Below are 18,664 nucleotides of genomic sequence, written 5' to 3'. Positions count from 1 at the left end.
TATCCACCTGTGTCCAATCTGTCCTGTCATTATGACCCTGTTGTTGGAATGTGATTCACAGTTAAGAGGAAAGTTAAGGGAAATCTAAGTAACTATACACAGCGACCTTTCCTCAGTTTCTTACAGCTGTTACTGTTGGGAATAGATGTTTGACCTTCTACAAACAATATTTGCAACAATCTTGCAGTTTCTCCAAGTCATTAAATAAAAAAACTGAATCAAATCATTTCTTTGAGTGTATGAAATCATTATGAGCATCAGTCGTGGTGACACACAGTGTATATACCTGTGGTAAATCTTTATTCAAGTATTTCGACATTTTTATATTTTAAATATTGTATAACAAGTAGCAGCTAATGAAAAAGTAAAGGATGTGCAGTTTAAAGTTTTTAAACTTTAAAAACAGTCTGAAACTATTTTCCTGGTTCCTAAAAATCCAAATTTTTCCAAACATGCTGTTTAGAGTCAAACTAATTGTTTGCCTGCAAGTTCAACACAGAAATTATTTCATGTGATGCATCAGAAGAAGAATCTCCAATTTTCTCTGAAATAACTTGAAATTGACAAAGGTGATTAAGGACAAACATTACTAAGTAAATAAAAATCTGACTTTACTTTTATTTTGCAATTTGCTATTATACTTAAATACTTCTTATACTTCTATACTTCTTAATCCAATTAACCTTACAATACACAACATAAACAAAGACCAGAGGAAACCCTGTGTGTTTGTGATCCATTTACAACTGTTTGAAAAAACAGCTTATCCCAAGAGTTCAGGGTCGGCACAGCAGATCATTGTCTGCATGTTGATTTGGCTCAGTTTTAACACTGGATGCCCTTCCTGATGCAACCCTCCCCAATTTCTACTGGGCTTGGACCGGCACTGCACAGCTGGGGAGGGGAATGGGCTGTTAGGGGTTCAGTGTCTTGCCCAGAGACACTTTGACATATAGCCAGGGCCAGGGATCGAACCACTGACCCTGTGGTCCATGGACGACTGCCCTTACCAACTGAGTTTGTTTGAAAGGGGAAAAAACAAAACAACAAAAAAAAAACAATACAAGTATGAGTACAAAAATGTGTAGATCGATATCTATATATGTGGGTGTGTGTTCAGGTTAAGGGTAAGTTTCCTCATTCAGCGAGTGATTATGTTCCTCAATGTACAGCTGTGTATGAAAAAGTTATAGCAAAATAATTAAATTAGGACAAAGGTTTGCTACGCCCTTGATAAATCAATTACATTTTAAATTAAATAAAAATTACATGAATTAAAAATGAACTTACATTTTTAACAAATGAACATTTATACCTGTTAAATGTGCAATAAATATTATGTTAATGTTAAATATAATGTTTTACTCTTTTTGGCACAATTGATGCAAAAGTACCCAACTGTACTTTACAAAGAAACCGCACCAAAACTGTCCAGTTGAAAGGCTGAAATCTTACTGCTACTGCTTTTGCTCACAGTGATGCATTTCCTGAAACTCGTGTACACTGCATCTTCTGAGGTTCCAAACTTTCTCGACTTTGTGGCTGTGGTGTTTGTTGATCACTACGACAGCAACATCAAGATAACTGTACCCACACAGGTCTGGATGGACCAAGTCAGAGCAGATGATCCTGAGTACTGGAAGAAACAAACTTTGTACTGGGAAGCTCAAGCACAATATGGAACAGTTTACACTGAGACAGCGGCTTTAACCAGACTGGAGGTTTGCTAATTGAATATTTTACTTCTTACTGCAGCAACAAGTGGATGGATTCTGATGAATGTAGTTCAGACATTCATGTTAATTAGCTATGACAATACTCTAACTTATCATCTTGCACCATCAGCTCAAATTTTCATTTGTCCAGAGCCTAGATTTTGTATCAAATACCAGTTAATCTAATGACATTCCCAACAACCCTTAGTTGCAGCAAATGTAAGAATGATACCATGATGCTAAACTAACATTGTGGATTGTGGAAACATTGTTCACAGCTGTTTTCAGTTTAAAAGAGCTAAAAGCTGCTTTAAAAGTTGCTAGAATTCACTAAATGTAACATGATGTAAAAAGCTAAATAGCATGAAAAGTTAGTGTGCAATGTTTTTTAACACTTTAAAAAATAGAAATATGTTCCAACACGTGTTAATGTCAAGAGGTGCTGTTAAAGCCTCTTGTGACACAGCAGTGCAGAGATATTCACTTGTAAAGGTTTTGAGTGAGGCTCATCCTGCTGACCAATCAGAGAAGAGCAACAATTTCTGCTTAAGTAGCAAGTTTATTAGTTAACTATTTATTGTAATTTGATAACTACAACTACCTGAAAGACTGTGCAGAGCATCCTGGAGTGTTGCTAGTAAAGTAAAGGTGTATGAGAGCAGGGAGAGGGAGGACGGATTCAGAGTGTAAATTAACTCTCCTCTACAGTCTCGTTAGGTTGGGGGCTGTTATTCAGCACATATATATAAATCTAAATCTAGTCATTTCAAAAGCTTTACCTGTACACTGTTGTACAGAAGTACCATAAATGGTACGAATCCAAACACTAGAACTAACTCATGCTACTAAACTCGGAGTGTTTTGACAAAATATAATTCAACCTGGTTCCTCAAGTTACACTTCAAGCTTCTTTCTGGCTTCAGATTGGTCAGTGGAACATGCTGCTGCCCTCTCACACACACCCAGCACAGATCAGGGTTGCTGGACATGTCTTACATATTGTATTTGTACATTAGACCAGGGGTTTTCAACCGTGGTCCTCATGCCTCACTGCCCTACTCTTTTTTCCAGTTATTATTTCCAGTTATCCAGTTATTATATTGCTTTTAAGTTGTTTTATTTTATATATGCCACCTTTCATACATAGATGTATTTTCCTTTGTATTCTTGAATTTTATTTCTTCATATTCATTTTTCTGTGATGTTTTACTAGGCTATGACTCTTATCTCTGTTATGGCCCCGGACTGTCCACCAAACCTTTTTATGACTGATTTGCTGTGTTTCCACTCTCTCAGGCATCCATGTTATCCAGGTGCTGAATGGCTGGGAATGGGATGAAGATAGTGGGGACATTACTGGTTTTGGTTCGATTAGTTATGATGGTGATGACATCTTAATATTGGACATGAAGGTACAAAGATGGATGCTTCCAAAGCCAGAGCTTCTTAAATCCCAACATAAGTGGAATAATGACAAATGGTGGCTGGAATTCATGGAGCACTGTTTGACTGAAGATTGTCCCGAGAGGCTGAAGAGCGCACTGAAGTATGGGAGGAGCTCTCTGCAGAAAACAGGTTTGGGTTGACACAGTGTAAAGTTCTCTTGGTTTGTTCACATGCACCTTAGCAGACTCCAAGCTTGCTGCCTTATATCTAAAAGTAAGCAGTGTATTCCTGTGTGCTTTTCTCCCACACAACCCAGACTACGCTTGACTGTGGAGACGTGGACTTTTATTCCAGTTGCCTTTAAGGACTTTGTTTTACTCTAAGCAGCACGGTGGTGGAGCAGATGGTTGTGGGTTCGAATGCAGCCTTTCTGTGTGGAGTTTGCTTCTTCTCCCCTGCTTGTGTGGGTTTCTGCTGGTTTCTCCCTTCAGTCCAAAGACATGCATGTTAGGTTCATTGGTGACTCTAAGTTGCCTGTAGATGTAGATGAATGTGAGTGTGTATGTCTCTCTGAGAAAGACTGGAGATCTGTCCAAGGTGGACTCTGCCTCTCACCCATTGACAGCTGGAATAGACTCCAGGCCCCTACAACCCTGATCAGGATAAGTGGTTCATATCATGGATGGATGGATATTCTCTTTGCCATTTGAGTGTAATCCAAACTTTTTCACTTAACTGAACATGAAGAGGCTTTTCAAATGCTGCAGGGATGAGGAATTGTTCTTTCCTCCTTGTTCTATCAACAAACACAGGTATTATGTCTTCTTAACTGCTTCATTGAATTTAAGCCGTGTTGCATAGCGTTTGCAAACAGTACAGTTGCTGATTTATCCATGCAAGGCTTTCTCCACAGTAAATTAGATTTTTTCTTTGGGTGCATGTTTCAACCTCTTTTAAATGGACGGTACACACGTGCTCCGAACTGTGACTGACTTGAATTCCCACCTCTAATAGTGGATCAAATCTAAATCCAATATCACGTTTATCGAATCCAGATCTTTTTGAATCTCTTGATCAAATCTGGTGAGATTTAAAATGTTTTAACCAATGTGTTAACATCCTGATGAAAGCAATTGCTGTACTTAGTTGGCAAAGGATTGTGTCAGATGAGATTACAGCAAGAAGAGTCACAAACATTCCTAAAAATATATGATACAGCTAATATCAACAGGTCAAAATCTGAAGCATTGACCTCCATTGTCTATTCAGTTTTTTCCTTTCGGCTTATCCAGTAAGTTCAGCAGCCAGTCTACCAACTGAGCTGCTGCTGCCCCCCTCCATTTTCATTTATTTAGCAGAACATTTACAACTATTAACTAAAAACTTTGCTTATTCAGTAAATAGCATAAATTGCAGATCAGGTTAATGTTGATGCCTGTGTAAAAAACAGAGCTGTTAGTCATCAATTTGTCATCCTGCAGATCTTCTATAAATTTCACATTACATTTTCTGTTTTCCTTTCTCGTCCACGTTCTCTCTCTCCAGAGTTTCCACCTGTGTCCCTTCTGCAGAAAAAAACCCCTCTTCTCCGGTGAGCTGCCACGCCACTGGCTTCTATGCCAACAGAGCCTCAATGTTTTGAAACAGAGATAAAGAAGAGCTTCATGAGGACGGGAACCAAGGTGAGATGCTCCACAACCATGACGGGACTTTCAAGATGAGTGTGGATTTGGATCTTTCGCTGGTGAAATCTGACGGCTGTTCCAGGTATAGATGTGTTTTCCAGCTCTCCGTTGTTGAGGACGACATTGTTACTAAATTGGACCCAGCATTGATCAAGAATAACTGTGTAAGTAACAGAATATGTTTTTAAATGTACTTTGATGTTAAACTGATCCCTTTCTGTTTGCATAGCCTCAAATAATGTGTGTTATTCTGTATCTTATTTATTTTATATGATTTCTACAAAAACCAAAGTGTAAAATGAAAACATGCTGTCAAACACCAGATCTCAATCCAACTGAACATGTTTTTATTTACTTGATTTAAAACTACCTGTTCTAAGATTGTATTTCACCTAAATTGTGATTGATCTGACACAAAATATCTTATTTTCTGTGTAGTTTACCACACTGAGGTGTAAATACCATCAAATAAAAGCGGAAATTCTGAACTTAATATATAATATTAAATAAATAATAATATAAATAATAATAATATAATATAATATATAATTTTAATGCAACCAAAAGGGGGCACAAGCCAGTGTCTTCTTGTGCCAGTCCCAAATCTGGATAAATGCAGAGGGTTGTGGCAGGAAGGGCATCTGACGTAAAACACATGCCAAATTAAACATGCGAATCATGACTTTTACACCGACTCTGACTTCCATACCGGATCGGTTGGGGCCCGGGTTAACAACAACCACCAGGCTGCTGTTGGTCGAAGGAGGTGAGGAGGAAAGCGTGTTTGTAAGCAGAGAGAGAAGAGGAAAGCCAAGAGTGTAGGACTGACAGTAGGGAAGAGAAATGGAGTAGGAGTTATCCTGAAAGAGGAGTTTGTGAGGAATGTTCTAGATGTGAAAAAAGTATCAGACAGTTTGATGATTCTGAAGCTGGAAATTGAAGGCGTGATGTTCAATGTTGTGAGTGGTTATGCCCCACAGGTAGAATGTGAGTTAGAAGAAAAGGAGAAATTCTGGAGTGAGTTAGATGAAGTGATGCAGAGCATCACCAGAGGTGAGAGAGTGGTGATTGGTGCAGATTTCAATGGACATGTAGGTGAAGGGAACAGAGGTGATGAGACTGTGATGGGCAGGTTTGGTCTTCAGGACAGGAACACAGAAGGACAGATGGTGGTAGACTTTGCAAAGAGTGAAAAGGCAGTTGGTCCTGATGACAAACCTGTGGAGGTATGGAAGTGTCTAGGAGAGATGGCAGTAGAGTTTCTGACTAGTTTTTTTTTAACAAGATCTTGGAGAGTGAGAGGATGCTGAGGACTGGAGGAGAAGTGTACTGGTGCCAATTTTTAAGAACAAGGGAGATGTGCAGAGCTGTGGCAACTACAGAAGAATAAAGCTGATGAGCCAAACAATGAAGTTGTGGGAAAGAGTAGTGGAAGCTCGGCTAAGGGCAGAGGTGAGCATTTGTGAGCAGCAATATGGTTTCATGCCTAGAAAGAGTCCAACAGATGCAGTATTTGCTTTGATGATGCTGATGGAGAAGTACAGAGAAGGTCAGAGGGAGTTGCATTGTGTCTTCGTAGATTTAGAGAAAGCGTATGACAGGGTGCAGAGAGAGGAGCTGTGGTATTGTATGAGGACGTGTGGAGCGGCAGAGAAGTATGTTAGAGTGGTGCAGGACATGTATGAGAGCTGTAAGACCGTGGTGAGGTGCTGTAGGTGTGACAGAGAAGTTCAAGGTGGAGGTGGTTCTGCATCAAGGATCGGCTCTGAGCCCCTTCTTGTTTGCTCTGGTGATGGACAGACTGACAGATGAGGTTAGACAGGAATCTCCATGGACTATGATGTTTGCAGATGACATTGTTATTTGTAGTGAGAGCAGGGAGCAGGTGGAGGAAAATCTAGAGAGGTGGAGATCTGCTCTGGAAAACAGAGGAATGAAGCTTAGCCGCAGTAAGACAGAATACATGTGTGTCAATGAGAGGGACCCAGGTGGAACGGTGAGGTTACAGGGAGCAGAGGTGAAGAAGGTGCAGGACTTTAAGTATTTAGGGTCAACGGTTCGGAGCAACGGAGAGTGTGGAAAAGAGGTGAAGAGGCGAGTGCAGGCAGGTTGGAACGGGTGGAGAAAAGTGTCAGGTGTGTTGTGTGATAAAAGAGTATCAGCGAGAATGAAAGGAAAGGTGTTGAAGACGGTGGTGAGACCAGAGATGTTGTTCGGCTTAGAGACAGTGGCACTGAAGAAAAGACAGGAGGCAGAGCTGGAGGTAGCAGAGCTTAAGATGTTGAGGTTCTCTTTGGGAGTGACGAGGACTGACAGGATCAGGAATGAGTACATCAGAGGGACAGCTCATGTTAGATGTTTTGGAGATAAAGTCAGAGAGGCCAGATTGAGGTGGTTTGGACATGTTCAGAGGAGAAACTGTGAATATATCGGTAGAAGGATGCTGAGGTTGGAGCTGCCAGGCAGGAGGTCTAGAGGAAGAACAAAGAGGAGCACTGAGAATATAACTAGTGATGTTGTTGTTTATGTGTGTGGCTGCGATGCAAAGGTCTGGAGCTTAGGCCAGAGAAATGCCCAGTAAAGTTGAAGTGTCGGGTTCAGAGTCCGTGTATTGACCTGTTGGTGAAAACTAAATAAAGACAAAGAGTAGAACAGTTGCCATTGTCTCCCTCCTTCCTTCTTCACCACGGAATCAGCCCACACTATTAAGCTAGTTACCAGCTACGAGTCAAGCAGTGCCAGATAGCTTCCCAACTACGGTTCGGAGACATGTCCTAGATGGAAGGTAACACTTAGACTTTTCTTCTTGTTGCACCATAAGGTGACATTTAGTTTGAGAAATATCTGAAGCAGATCCCTGCATGGCTTCAGAGTCATGGCTGTAGAGTCTGGCACTAGAAGCAGCCTGTTAACCAGAATTATCTCTAAACCAAAGTGCTGCAACCTGACCCACATTCATAGGCTAAAATTAGTTCAATACAGGCTATAAAGTCACTCACCTTGAGCTTATCTAGACTTCAAAACATAACCAAACTTTAGGCTACGTAAGCAGAACATGCAGGACGACTTGTCTGTGGATGAACTGTCTCAATCACATCTGTAAAACCCTCAGTCAGCTCCATGTGTTAATAATTCAAAGTGACATGAAGATAACAACAGATTTTGCCTCGTTGCCTTTTCACTCACCTTATCCAAACCTCAAGCTGCATTTTCTTTTATCATATGATAAGTCAATAAGATAAGAAGTGATAAAGTTTAAAAACTGTGCAATATTTTCAATTGTCTATTCTTCTCTGCACTTTGATTTAGTCAGTTTTTGCCAGTGATGTAATCAAATATTTTTTTTATTGATGACCTCATCTTTTTGGATCCAGCAGATTTCACTGATAGTAATAAATGATGGTTCAGACCTTCATGTTCACCAAATAAATCACCCTCTGACTTTTCATTTACCACCATCAAGAGTTCAGTGTTTTAATTTGTCTTTATGACCAGATGTATACAAAGCTAATGAAGTTACCATTTCTGAGCTGTTTAATCAAGCTGGAGAAGAAGATGCCTCGAGATGTGATGCACTGAATATTATTTTCTTTCTTTTTATTTCAGGCAGGAGCCCTTTGTAGAGTGAGTATTCAGTTCTTTTATGTTCTGACCTACACTCTGAGCACATCATAAGTGGTAGTTTGTAGAAGTTCTGCTGTAGTTGGTATAAAACCAAATGTGCAGTGTGTGTGTTACTGACTTTGCAGCACTGAGAGCTCTGACAGACTAAATCCAAATGGTTCCAAACAGACTTCTTGACAACCAGTAAGTTACTTATGTAGGTAATTGCTCCTATTCTAAATTGCCCCCAAAGAATTTCAAAAAAGTTTGTTAATATTGATTAGTTATCACTCATCAAACATTAAAGACCAATGTTTTACTGAGCAAATCTGCTGTAAATCTTCAGACATTGGTAAATGGTCTGCACTTATATAGTGCTTTTCTACCTGTTGGCACTCAAAGCGCTTTACACTGCTTCTTATTTACCCATTCACACTTACAATCACACACACATTCATACACCGATGGGGGAGCAACTAAGTTGGGGTTCAGTGTCTTGCTCAAGGACACTTCGACATGGAGGAGGAACCGGGGATTGAACCAACAACTGCTCTACCTTCCTGCGCCACAGTCGCCCCTATTGGTCTGTGGCAGAACTGTACATCCTTCACATTCTTATCAACAACAATTTCTCAATTTTCTGTCTTTATGGAATTTCTTCACATTTGGCACAAGCATCCACTTGGACTCATGAACTGATTAGAAGACTAGTCTGGACAAATGTGCATGTTTACTGCAACTTCACCTGCTGCATCAAACCACAATGAAATTTATTAGATCTACAAACAGAACTCAGGCTGTTTCAGTGTTAAAAATACAGGTGTCAAAAGTGAAACTGGATGAGACAAACAAAAAGAAGCTTTCATGATGACAGGAATCTTTTACACAGTAATTTATGAATCACTTGATGATGGAAACTATGAAATTAGATGTAAAATAAGCTTAAGCAAAAGAAATGACCTAAATAACTGTGTTGTGTCCCTGATGGTGTGGAATCAAGGGTTTGTTTTTCTTAGAAATACTAAATTAAAGTGGCCATATTATGGATAATGCAACTTAAAGTTTTTGTTCCTGGACTTCTGCTGAAACAGTTTTGGACAATTTACGATTTCAAAACCTGCTTTTTCCCCTAACAGACCTCTCTGCAGTACCAGCCCATGTTCCCTACATTTTCACACAGCTTTACTCATTTTTTATTCAAAATGTCAACATTTGAATTTTGGCCACATGTTCCAACTGGAATCAGATCTGGAATATGACAGTGAACAAGATGAACAACCTTACCAACAAAAGTTACAGCAGGACATTTGTGTTAGATATATAATGTAATAACAGCTTATTTTGTGTTATAAGCTATAATTTGTGCATTTGATCAAAAGTCTTAATTGTATTTCCCATTGAAAACAAACATTACAAATGAAGTATAAAACATGATTTAAGGAAAAAATCATTGAGTTATTTAATTATTGATGGATGTAGCTGAAATCTAGCACCAGAATTGACAGAAACAAGGTTTTGTTTTTTATGTGATTGTATCTACATATGTTCAGCTCACATTTTTGAACTTTTGGCATTAGTTATTTGTAAGAGTTGAGTTACAATGAAAAACACAGAAAAGCTGAATATGGCCTCTTTATAAGCTAACGTGCAGTTCCAAACAATTAATTTGCTAACAAATATATAACTCTCTCATATTTTTGTAAAAGCTGTGTGTTGTGTTGAATCCATTCAATCCAAACTTAACTCAAGTATGGTTTTATAGTGTATGTAGTATTTTTCTGATCCACAAAATATTTGTTAACTTTGTATAACTGCAATAAAAATGTGTTCTCTTTACATAAATTAATGCTCATAAACGAAGTTTCCATATTTAAGGCCTTAAGGAAACTTGTGCATGGTCATGTTAATATTGACATCCATGCTCCTCATTTAGTTCTATGGTGGTTGTTGAAAATTTAAATGGTGCCTTGTTCCGTGTGACTTAAAAGTTTTGATAAACGTCATTATTCATTCATTCATTCATTATTGGCATTTTGAAGTGTCACTTTTAATTTGAAGCTGCAAACATTGTCTAAATCATAAACCCACTGTTGAGTTGGTGAACGTACCAGATCTTATACGGAAGTGTTTACAGAATCTTTACCAGCAGAGTTTTTACTGTTGTTAGAGATGAAACAATCAGGGTTCAACGACTTTCACTGGACCTTATTCAAGTTCTCCAATCGTCATGATCCCAGCAATAGTGAGTGTTCAGGTTCATTCCAACAGCTTTGTCTATGTGGATCAAAAGGCACCTGGTGGGGTCTCAAAGCACAGGATGAGAAACACTGGTCACTTTTGTTTGTCACAGAAATGGAGAAATTGTCCCTCTGTTGTATGGCCATGGAAAAACAATTAGAGACATTTTCATAAAAATGATTATATTAGTATAATTGTGTATTTAACATTACTATTTGTATTACTGTAATAATAGAAACATCCTAATGTAGAAATGTATAACAAGTAGCAGATAATGAAAAATGGAAAGTGCAGTTCACTGTACTGACTGAAGATCCTCTTAAAAACCATAGTGTTTACTGTATATTGACTGTAGTAACCAAATTACTGGAATTTCACTTTTTCCAAAAAGTGATAATGTCCAAACATTCTACAGTTTGTCTTATTAGACAGCTAGAGTTTGACATCAACCAAACAGTTAACTGCAGAGCATTGTCCACATTTGGCTTGACTGACATACACATCTGTAAACATTGTGATAGTGGTTCATTTATTGATTTTGAACTTCATTGATACAGCACTTTTTGTACAGGGCAATGAACTTCAAAGTGCTTTACAGAATCTTGAAAAGTTGATGAACAGACAAAGCAAACAAGGACAATAACACAGCATTGAAGAAAATCACACAATCCATTTTCAGGATGGTCTTTTTCATTCATTCAAGCTCTGGTCCTCTACCAGAGGTCTGGGAGGGTTTGAACTTGGATCTTCCAACTTGGATTCTTTCAGGCCTGATAACAACAAAGTGTCTCCTGTGATCTTAAGCAGCCCTCTAAACATGACACAACCTGTGACTTCTTGTCCTCTCTGACCTCTTCAATAAGAACATCTTATTTGCCTGTTTGCTAATTATCTAAATATATGCATAAATTTACTCTGTTCCCCCAAACCCCCTCCAGTGAGGAGCTGAAGCAGTGGAAGACCACACCCAAAAACAAAGTAGAAATTATTAAACCTGTTGGACGGAGATAAACTCAATAAAGAGATTCATGCTTTATTTCTCTCTCAGTGGATTATTGATGTATTCAGCAAAGTCAACCAGAGATTGACTAAGTTACCTTCATACAATGCTCTGCTAAATGTGTAATAACTAATAAACTAAAGATCCTTTACTTTCACTGAAGAAAGATTATATAAATAATATGCATATGTCTTGCAATATTCAATGCAACAGTGTCTTAATGTGGGTGCAGGACATTTCTGCTGTGATTTGTCATGTGGTGGTGTCATACATAGCTGTCCAAGATGGCAGAAGAACCATCACAATCTTCTATCAAACCTTCCTAATATTTAATAAATTTGATCCTATTAATTCACTGGACAAATATTCTAAAAATAAATTATGTATTTCTCACTAGAAATGTTCTCAAACTGCGTTTTGGTGCAGAAACTAGTTTACTAACATTGTATTTTCCAAATTCAGCTGAGAGCAGCATCCACAGCAACAACACAGCATTTGTACAATTTACTGAACAAAGATTATGAAAATAAAATGCATATTGCTACAAATGTTATCAATGTTAACAGTTTGTCAAAAGTTTATTAACACAGTGTGTATTCCAGTAAAATTGTCAGGAATATCAGCTGTTTCTGTTTTTTATCTGATTTAATTAAAGAGATCACTTCCTCCAACATCCCTGTGACAAGAAAAGCAGTTCATATGATGGAAGGATGTTTTTAAAAAGTAATGAAACAATTCGAGCACTATTTCAAATCTGACATTTACAGTTTTTGAGACAGAAACATGAACTCTGCTAGTCGAGCGTCCACATCAGAGTGGTCATTATTCTCCTACTTCTACCGGAGGCAGGATCACAGTCTGTGCATCCTGCCCATTCTTTTTCTCTTTCATTGCTGTTAGTGCTGAAGTTCTAATTAGGAAAACACAAACACTCAGGGTGGACAGTATGGATGACTTGGTGCAAGAGTGAACACATTTTCTTCATCATCAACACAAACCTGACACCAACCTAAATGATTGGCAGTAATGAAAGAACCATCCAAATGTTTCTCTTAAGTCCAAGTATCAATGGTGCAGAGTGTGTGTGATGGTGAACAGAGGGAACTTTGATTTCAGCAGCTGATCTTCAGTCAGCAGAGTTTCTGTCCACAGGAGACACTCTCACACCTACACACTGCACAGAGACAACGAGGAACGACGATAGATCCTGAACCCAGGATACAGAGGTTCAGTGAATGTAGTGTTGAAGGTGTGGAGGTGGATCAGTTTGTCAGAGGAGACACTGTAGAAGGACAGAGAGCCAGCAGGACAGTCCACATACACTGCTACTCTGTTAGAGACAGAGGACGAGGAGATGGATGTTTTTCTTTTATTGTGGCTGACAGAGAAACCTTTATCAGAGCAGAACAGACTCCAGGACTGATCGTTCCATCCAAACAAAGAGTCATCACTGTTTCTTTTCCTTCTGATTCCTCTGTAACTCACTGATATAAAAACTCCTCTTCTCCACTCGACCTCCCAGTAACAGCGACCAGTCAGAACATTTCTACACAGCAGCTGAGGCCAGAAGTCAAATCTGTCTGGATGATCAGGATAGGACTGATCCTCCTCCACATGTGTCACCTTCCTGTTGTTGTCAGACAGTTGTAGGTTTCTGTTTACCGTGTTTGGGTCCAGTTCCAGTTCACAGGCATCTGATGGAGAGAACAAGACACAAACAGCTGCAGTTTATCATCTGTTGATTTATCAGAAACTTTACTGACAATGACTGAAAGTAAATCATTCCAACTTCCATTTCATCTTCAACTGTGAAGAATGTTTGACTCCATTTCAAGTGAAATTCAACAATCCAGTTAGAACAACAATCCACTTGAGCATTTTATGAAATGGATCAATGAAATCCACATCATACACACATTAGACACAAGTCAACTCTGGAACACCTGTGTTTTTTTTCCACTTGAAGTGTATTTTTCTCCTCCTGGTGTTTAGTGAAGCTTCATCTTTAAACACAGGTGTTTCAATGTGTTTTAAAGCTGTTGCAAACTTTTTCCTGGTGTCTGTATTAGTGTTGTCAATAGTATTGATTTATCAATACATGTCTATACTGAATATTTGAAAAAGTTTCAATATCCACACACTGGTATATGTTGTATATATGTTTGGAATTTGTGTCCGAGCTGCCGTGTTGGATTGTACAGGTACCTAATAAAGTGGCCAGTGAGTGTCCATGTTCTCCAGTATCAATAAGCTGGTAGCAGCTGCACTCCCCCTCCTCTCTCTGACAGCCCTGCCCCCTCTCTTTCACTATCTGAATAAAACTAATCTGTGGTGGGAAGCAACTTGACCTCTATGAGACACTGTGTTACATGTTCTGCAGCCAAATCTGCTTTCTCTAACAGAAATCTACCTGGGAAACCAGGTTTCCCTAATCCCAGACCCCGATTTGGAAACCAGCTTTCCCGTTTCCATGACAGCAGTAGTCATTTCTAAGCAAACTGGGAAGAACCAAGCCATCAGTCTTAGGACTAACTGTTGTAAGACACTCACTGTGTGAAGCTGCTACATTAGTGGACAAACAGGACACATACCAGACCAAAGACATCCAAGTTGGGTAAAAGAAGAGTCGCGGGTGTCAGAGCACCAAAGCCTCACTAGATGCCAAATGTACAAATGACATGTCATCATGCAGAACATTAAACTAGACAGACCTGGGAGTGAGCTTTGTTTGATACAAGTCACTATAAAAGATGACTCGAAGACATGTGATCTGTGAGCCTGAGTGGGAGACAATCAGGCTTAAGAGCACAGTTTTCCAACCAAACTAGGAAGGACCAACCTGTCAATCTAAGACTAACTTCGAGCTTCCAGCTGGATGAAGAAAGAAACTATTTCCATTATTTGAATGTTTTGTACAGTAAATTCAGTTTCTGAACACTGATTCATTAAACACATTGAGAAGAAAGTGAGGGGTCCTTGAACACAACTTCCATTGGTCCAACCTGTGAAGTACTAGTTACCGAGCAGCACCTGAAGGTAACAAAACTCTTGTATAAAGACACAGTGACAGTCAAAAGACCCAGAAGAAACAAAGTTCACTTTCTGTTGGCTCCACTGTTAATAAAATGTATTTCTTAGTTTTGTTGGATCACTGTGTTCACTTTGTTGTGTTTGTGGATTTGAAATTGATTGATTGAATTCTAACATCTTTCCAGCCACACTGACAAAAAACAGAAGCTAAATCCTGAATGAAACTCTGGAGAAATTCATCTTTGTTCTTCAGTCAAGAAAAGCTTCAAATCTAGTGGAACATGTGCAGCTGTGTTCTCAGGATTCAAACTTAAAACACACTCACACTTCCTCACACCAGGTTTCAGTCTCTGTGGTCCACCATGATCCACCCTGGAGGAAGAGACAAAGTCAGAATCAGCTTCATCCACCTTCACTTATCTCCACCATTAAACATGAACCAAAGTTCCTCAGTTAGTCAGGGACATAGAGAAACAGTGTGTTGTCTGTCCATCTGTCCATACCTGAGAGTGTCCAGTCTCCAGTGTGGATCCTCCAGTACAGCAGACAGCAGCTTCACTCCTGAGTCTCCTGGATGATTGTAGCTCAGGTCCAGCTCTCTCAGATGGGAGGGGTTGGAGCTCAGAGCTGAGGCCAGAGAAGCACAGCCTTCCTCTGTGATCAGACAACCTGACAGACTAAACACACACACACACACACACACACACACACATTGACTTTATTCATTTGCTAGAGACATAACTATAAACTAAATCTAGGCTATAAAATGTCATCATTCAAATTCATGCTCCACCTTTTTTACCAACTGTAGAAACTAGAATTAAGGTGGGTCATGGAACCAAGTCAGGTTGTGGACCTGCTCTTTGCCTTTGCAAGGATACTGGAGAGGTCAGAGGAGTTTGCTACACAAGTGAAAACATATTTTCCTGCTTATGATCTGCAGAATCTCATGTGTGTTATAGTAACTAATGTCCATCATTTGTTCCTTTCATTTCTGCCAATAATACAATGACATTGGAGCCTTGTAGTTAGTCCGAAGTAAACGCTCTCCATTAGTTCATCTGTGTCCACTTCAATTATTGATATTTTATTGGTTGTGGGGATTATTTACTTCAGAACAAACATGTTGGAGTCCAACTGAATATAGATGAGCAACTTTACTCTGTTTTTATAAACAGGTCAAGTTTCTGTGGTTAGAACAAAAACATTACCCAGCTCACAATCTGCTGAGTCAGCAAACTTCTTCATCACGATAGCTTGTCAAATGACTGTTTACAAAAATCTGAATCCTGACCTGAGAGTTTCCAGTCTGCAGTGATGTTGCTTCAGTCCAGCAGACAACAGCTTCACTCCTGAATCCTGCAGGTCATTGTTACCCAGGTCTAGTTGTTTCAGACTAGAGGACTGGGAGCTGAGAACTGAGGACAGAGCTTCACAGCTTCTCTCTGAGAGGTTACAGCCACTCAGTCTAAAAATAATCCAATAAAAGAAAATAAACCAGTTACAAACATTAGTTTTCTGTCATGTCAACAACAATCCACTTAATCTGAAATAGTCTATGTGCACATACAGAGCTTTGTTGGAGGCTTTGACCACTGGCAGCAGCCTCAGAAGAGCCTCCTCTGAAGCAGAGTATTTCTTCAGGTCAAACACGTCCAGATCTTTTTCTGATGACAGTAAGATGAAGACCAGAGCTGACCACTGAGCAGGAGACAGTTTATCTGTGGAGAGACTTCCTGATCTCAGGGACTGTTGGATCTCCTCCACTAGAGAACAATCATTAAGTTCATTCAGACAGTGGAACAGGTTGATGCTTTTCTCTGCAGACAGATTCTCACTGATCTTCTCCTTGATGTACTGGACTGTTTCCTGATTGGTCTTTGATCTACTTCCTGTCTGGGTCAGCAGGCCTCGTAGGAGAGTCTGATTGGTCTGCAGTGAAAAACCGAGGAGGAAGCGGAGGAACAAGTCCAGGTGTCCATTTGGACTCTGTAAGGCCTTGTCCACAGCAGTCTGGTAGAAAGTATCTGGAGAACATTCATAGTCTGAGTCATAGTCTGAGTCTGAGTCATATTCATAGTCAGAGTCATTGGCTTCATATGTCTGGGAGGTTGATTCTTTATTTGAAAGCAGATTGACTCCAGACGTAAAGAATTTCTGACGGACATTTGGACTCTGTAAGGCCTTGTCCACAGAAGTCTGGGAGAGACGCATTAGTTTAGATTTGCCCCTAAATATTTTACATGACTGAGATGTTGATTGATGTTCTGACAGGAGATTGACTCCAGAGTTGATGAATTTCAGATGGACATGAAGAGCAGCCAGAAACTCCTGAACACTCAGATGGATGAAGCAGAACACCTTGTCCTGGTACAGTCCTCGCTCCTCTTTAAAGATCTGTGTGAACACTCCTGAGTACACTGAGGCTGCTCTGATATCGATGCCACACTCTGTCAGGTCTGATTCATAGAAGATCAGGTTTCCTCTCTGCAGCTGCTCAAAAGCCAGTTTTCCCAGAGACTTAATCATCTTCCTGCTCTTTTTATTCCAGTGTGGATCTGTTTCAGCTCCTCCATCATACTTGATGTTCTTCAGTTTGGACTGAACCACCAGGAAGTGGATGTACATCTCAGTCAGGGTCTTGGGCAGCTCTCCTCCCTCTCTGGTTTTCAACACATCCTCCAGAACTGTAGCAGTGATCCAGCAGAACACTGGGATGTGGCACATGATGTGGAGGCTTCGTGATGTCTTGATGTGGGAGATGATTCTGCTGGCCTGCTCCTCATCTCTGAATCTCTTCCTGAAGTACTCCTCCTTCTGTGGGTCAGTGAACCCTCTGACCTCTGTCACCATGTCAACACACTCAGGAGGGATCTGATTGGCTGCTGCAGGTCGTGTGGTTATCCAGAGGCGAGCAGAGGGAAGCAGGTTCCCCCTGATGAGGTTTGTCAGCAGCACATCCACTGAGGTGGACCCTGTAACATCAGTCAGGATCTCATTGTTGTGGAAGTCCAGAGGAAGTCGACACTCATCCAGACCGTCAAAGATGAACACAACCTGGAACTCTTCAAACCTGCTGATTCCTGCTTCTTTGGTTTCAGGAAAGAAGTGATGAACAAGTTCCACCAAGCTGAACTTTTTCTCTTTCAGCACATTCAGCTCTCTGAAAGTCAATGGAAATGTGAACTGTATGTCCTGGTTGGCTTTGTCTTCAGCCCAGTCCAGAGTGAACTTCTGTGTTAAGAGTGTTTTCCCAATGCCAGCCACTCCCTTTGTCATCACTCTTCTGATTGGTTCATCTCTTCCAGGTGAGGCTTTAAAGATGTCTTCTTGTCTGATGGTTGTTTCTGGTCTGTCTGGTTTCCTGGATGCTGTTTCAATCTGTCTGACCTCATCTAATCTGTTAAATCTGTTCAAATCCTCTTACTGCTCTGCAGACAGTCAGCCAGCTCCTCCTGCTTCATTCTCCTCAGGAAGTTCATTGTGATCTTCACAAATGACTCTCTGCTGCTCCTCCTCTGCTCTTCATCCTCCTCATCCTCCCTCTGACTCTCTGAGCATTCTGGGAAATCTGGTCTCAGGACGCTCTGGATCTCCTTCAGCTGGTTCTTCACAAAAGTGACAATGTTGTTCTCCAGCAGCTGGAACAGAATGAGAAGTGAAAATTTCATTTAAACTGGTAGAAGACAACATGTGATTCATCTGTCAGTCTGAAGACCTGCTGGTCTGAACACAGCAGCATGGACTCTGTTAGGACCTGAATGGTTGTTGAACATTCAGTCTGGGTTTTATGTAGTTCATAGTCAAAGTGTGATTAGACATGTACAGACCATAAATATGGAGTCCAGGTCTGGTTGATGCTGCTGGGCAAACTGATCACTGTGAACCTCTGAGCTCTGCTGCTCAACTCTGGGGAGAAAATAGAATCTTTAAGGAAATGTAATGACTCGTAAACAAAGTGAGTAAAAAGTAAGTGTTCATGTGGACACTTGGTGGACACCTTCACT

At 40.1% G+C, this 18,664-nt stretch overlaps 2 protein-coding genes across 2 annotated transcripts; one reads left to right on the top strand and one right to left on the bottom strand.

Annotated features, from left to right (window-relative positions):
- The first annotated feature begins 1,154 nt into the window (after nucleotides 1-1,154).
- On the top strand, nucleotides 1,155-5,218 carry LOC137101358 (major histocompatibility complex class I-related gene protein-like). The gene is made up of 5 exons (XM_067479724.1): nucleotides 1,155-1,166; nucleotides 1,443-1,613; nucleotides 2,639-2,642; nucleotides 3,012-3,290; nucleotides 4,649-5,218. Exons 1-5 carry the CDS (start codon nucleotides 1,155-1,157, stop codon nucleotides 4,741-4,743), a joined length of 561 nt encoding a protein of 186 aa, XP_067335825.1. The 3' UTR covers nucleotides 4,744-5,218.
- Nucleotides 5,219-11,137: 5,919 nt separating this feature from the next.
- Nucleotides 11,138-18,328, bottom strand: LOC137101353 (NLR family CARD domain-containing protein 3-like). The gene is made up of 6 exons (XM_067479709.1): nucleotides 18,159-18,328; nucleotides 16,228-18,078; nucleotides 15,952-16,125; nucleotides 15,161-15,334; nucleotides 14,983-15,029; nucleotides 11,138-13,321 (listed from the first exon to the last, which is right to left on the bottom strand). The coding sequence occupies exons 1-6, from the start codon at nucleotides 18,326-18,328 to the stop codon at nucleotides 12,795-12,797; spliced, it is 2,943 nt and encodes a 980-aa protein (XP_067335810.1). The 3' UTR covers nucleotides 11,138-12,794.
- Between the last annotated feature and the right edge of the window lie 336 nt (nucleotides 18,329-18,664).

This window comes from Channa argus, chromosome 1, assembly GCF_033026475.1.
Source record: "Channa argus isolate prfri chromosome 1, Channa argus male v1.0, whole genome shotgun sequence".
In the NCBI taxonomy this organism is placed as follows: Eukaryota; Metazoa; Chordata; class Actinopteri; order Anabantiformes; family Channidae; genus Channa; species Channa argus.
Note: the sequence above shows the minus strand (reverse complement) of the source record. Positions and strands in the feature narration are given on the sequence as shown.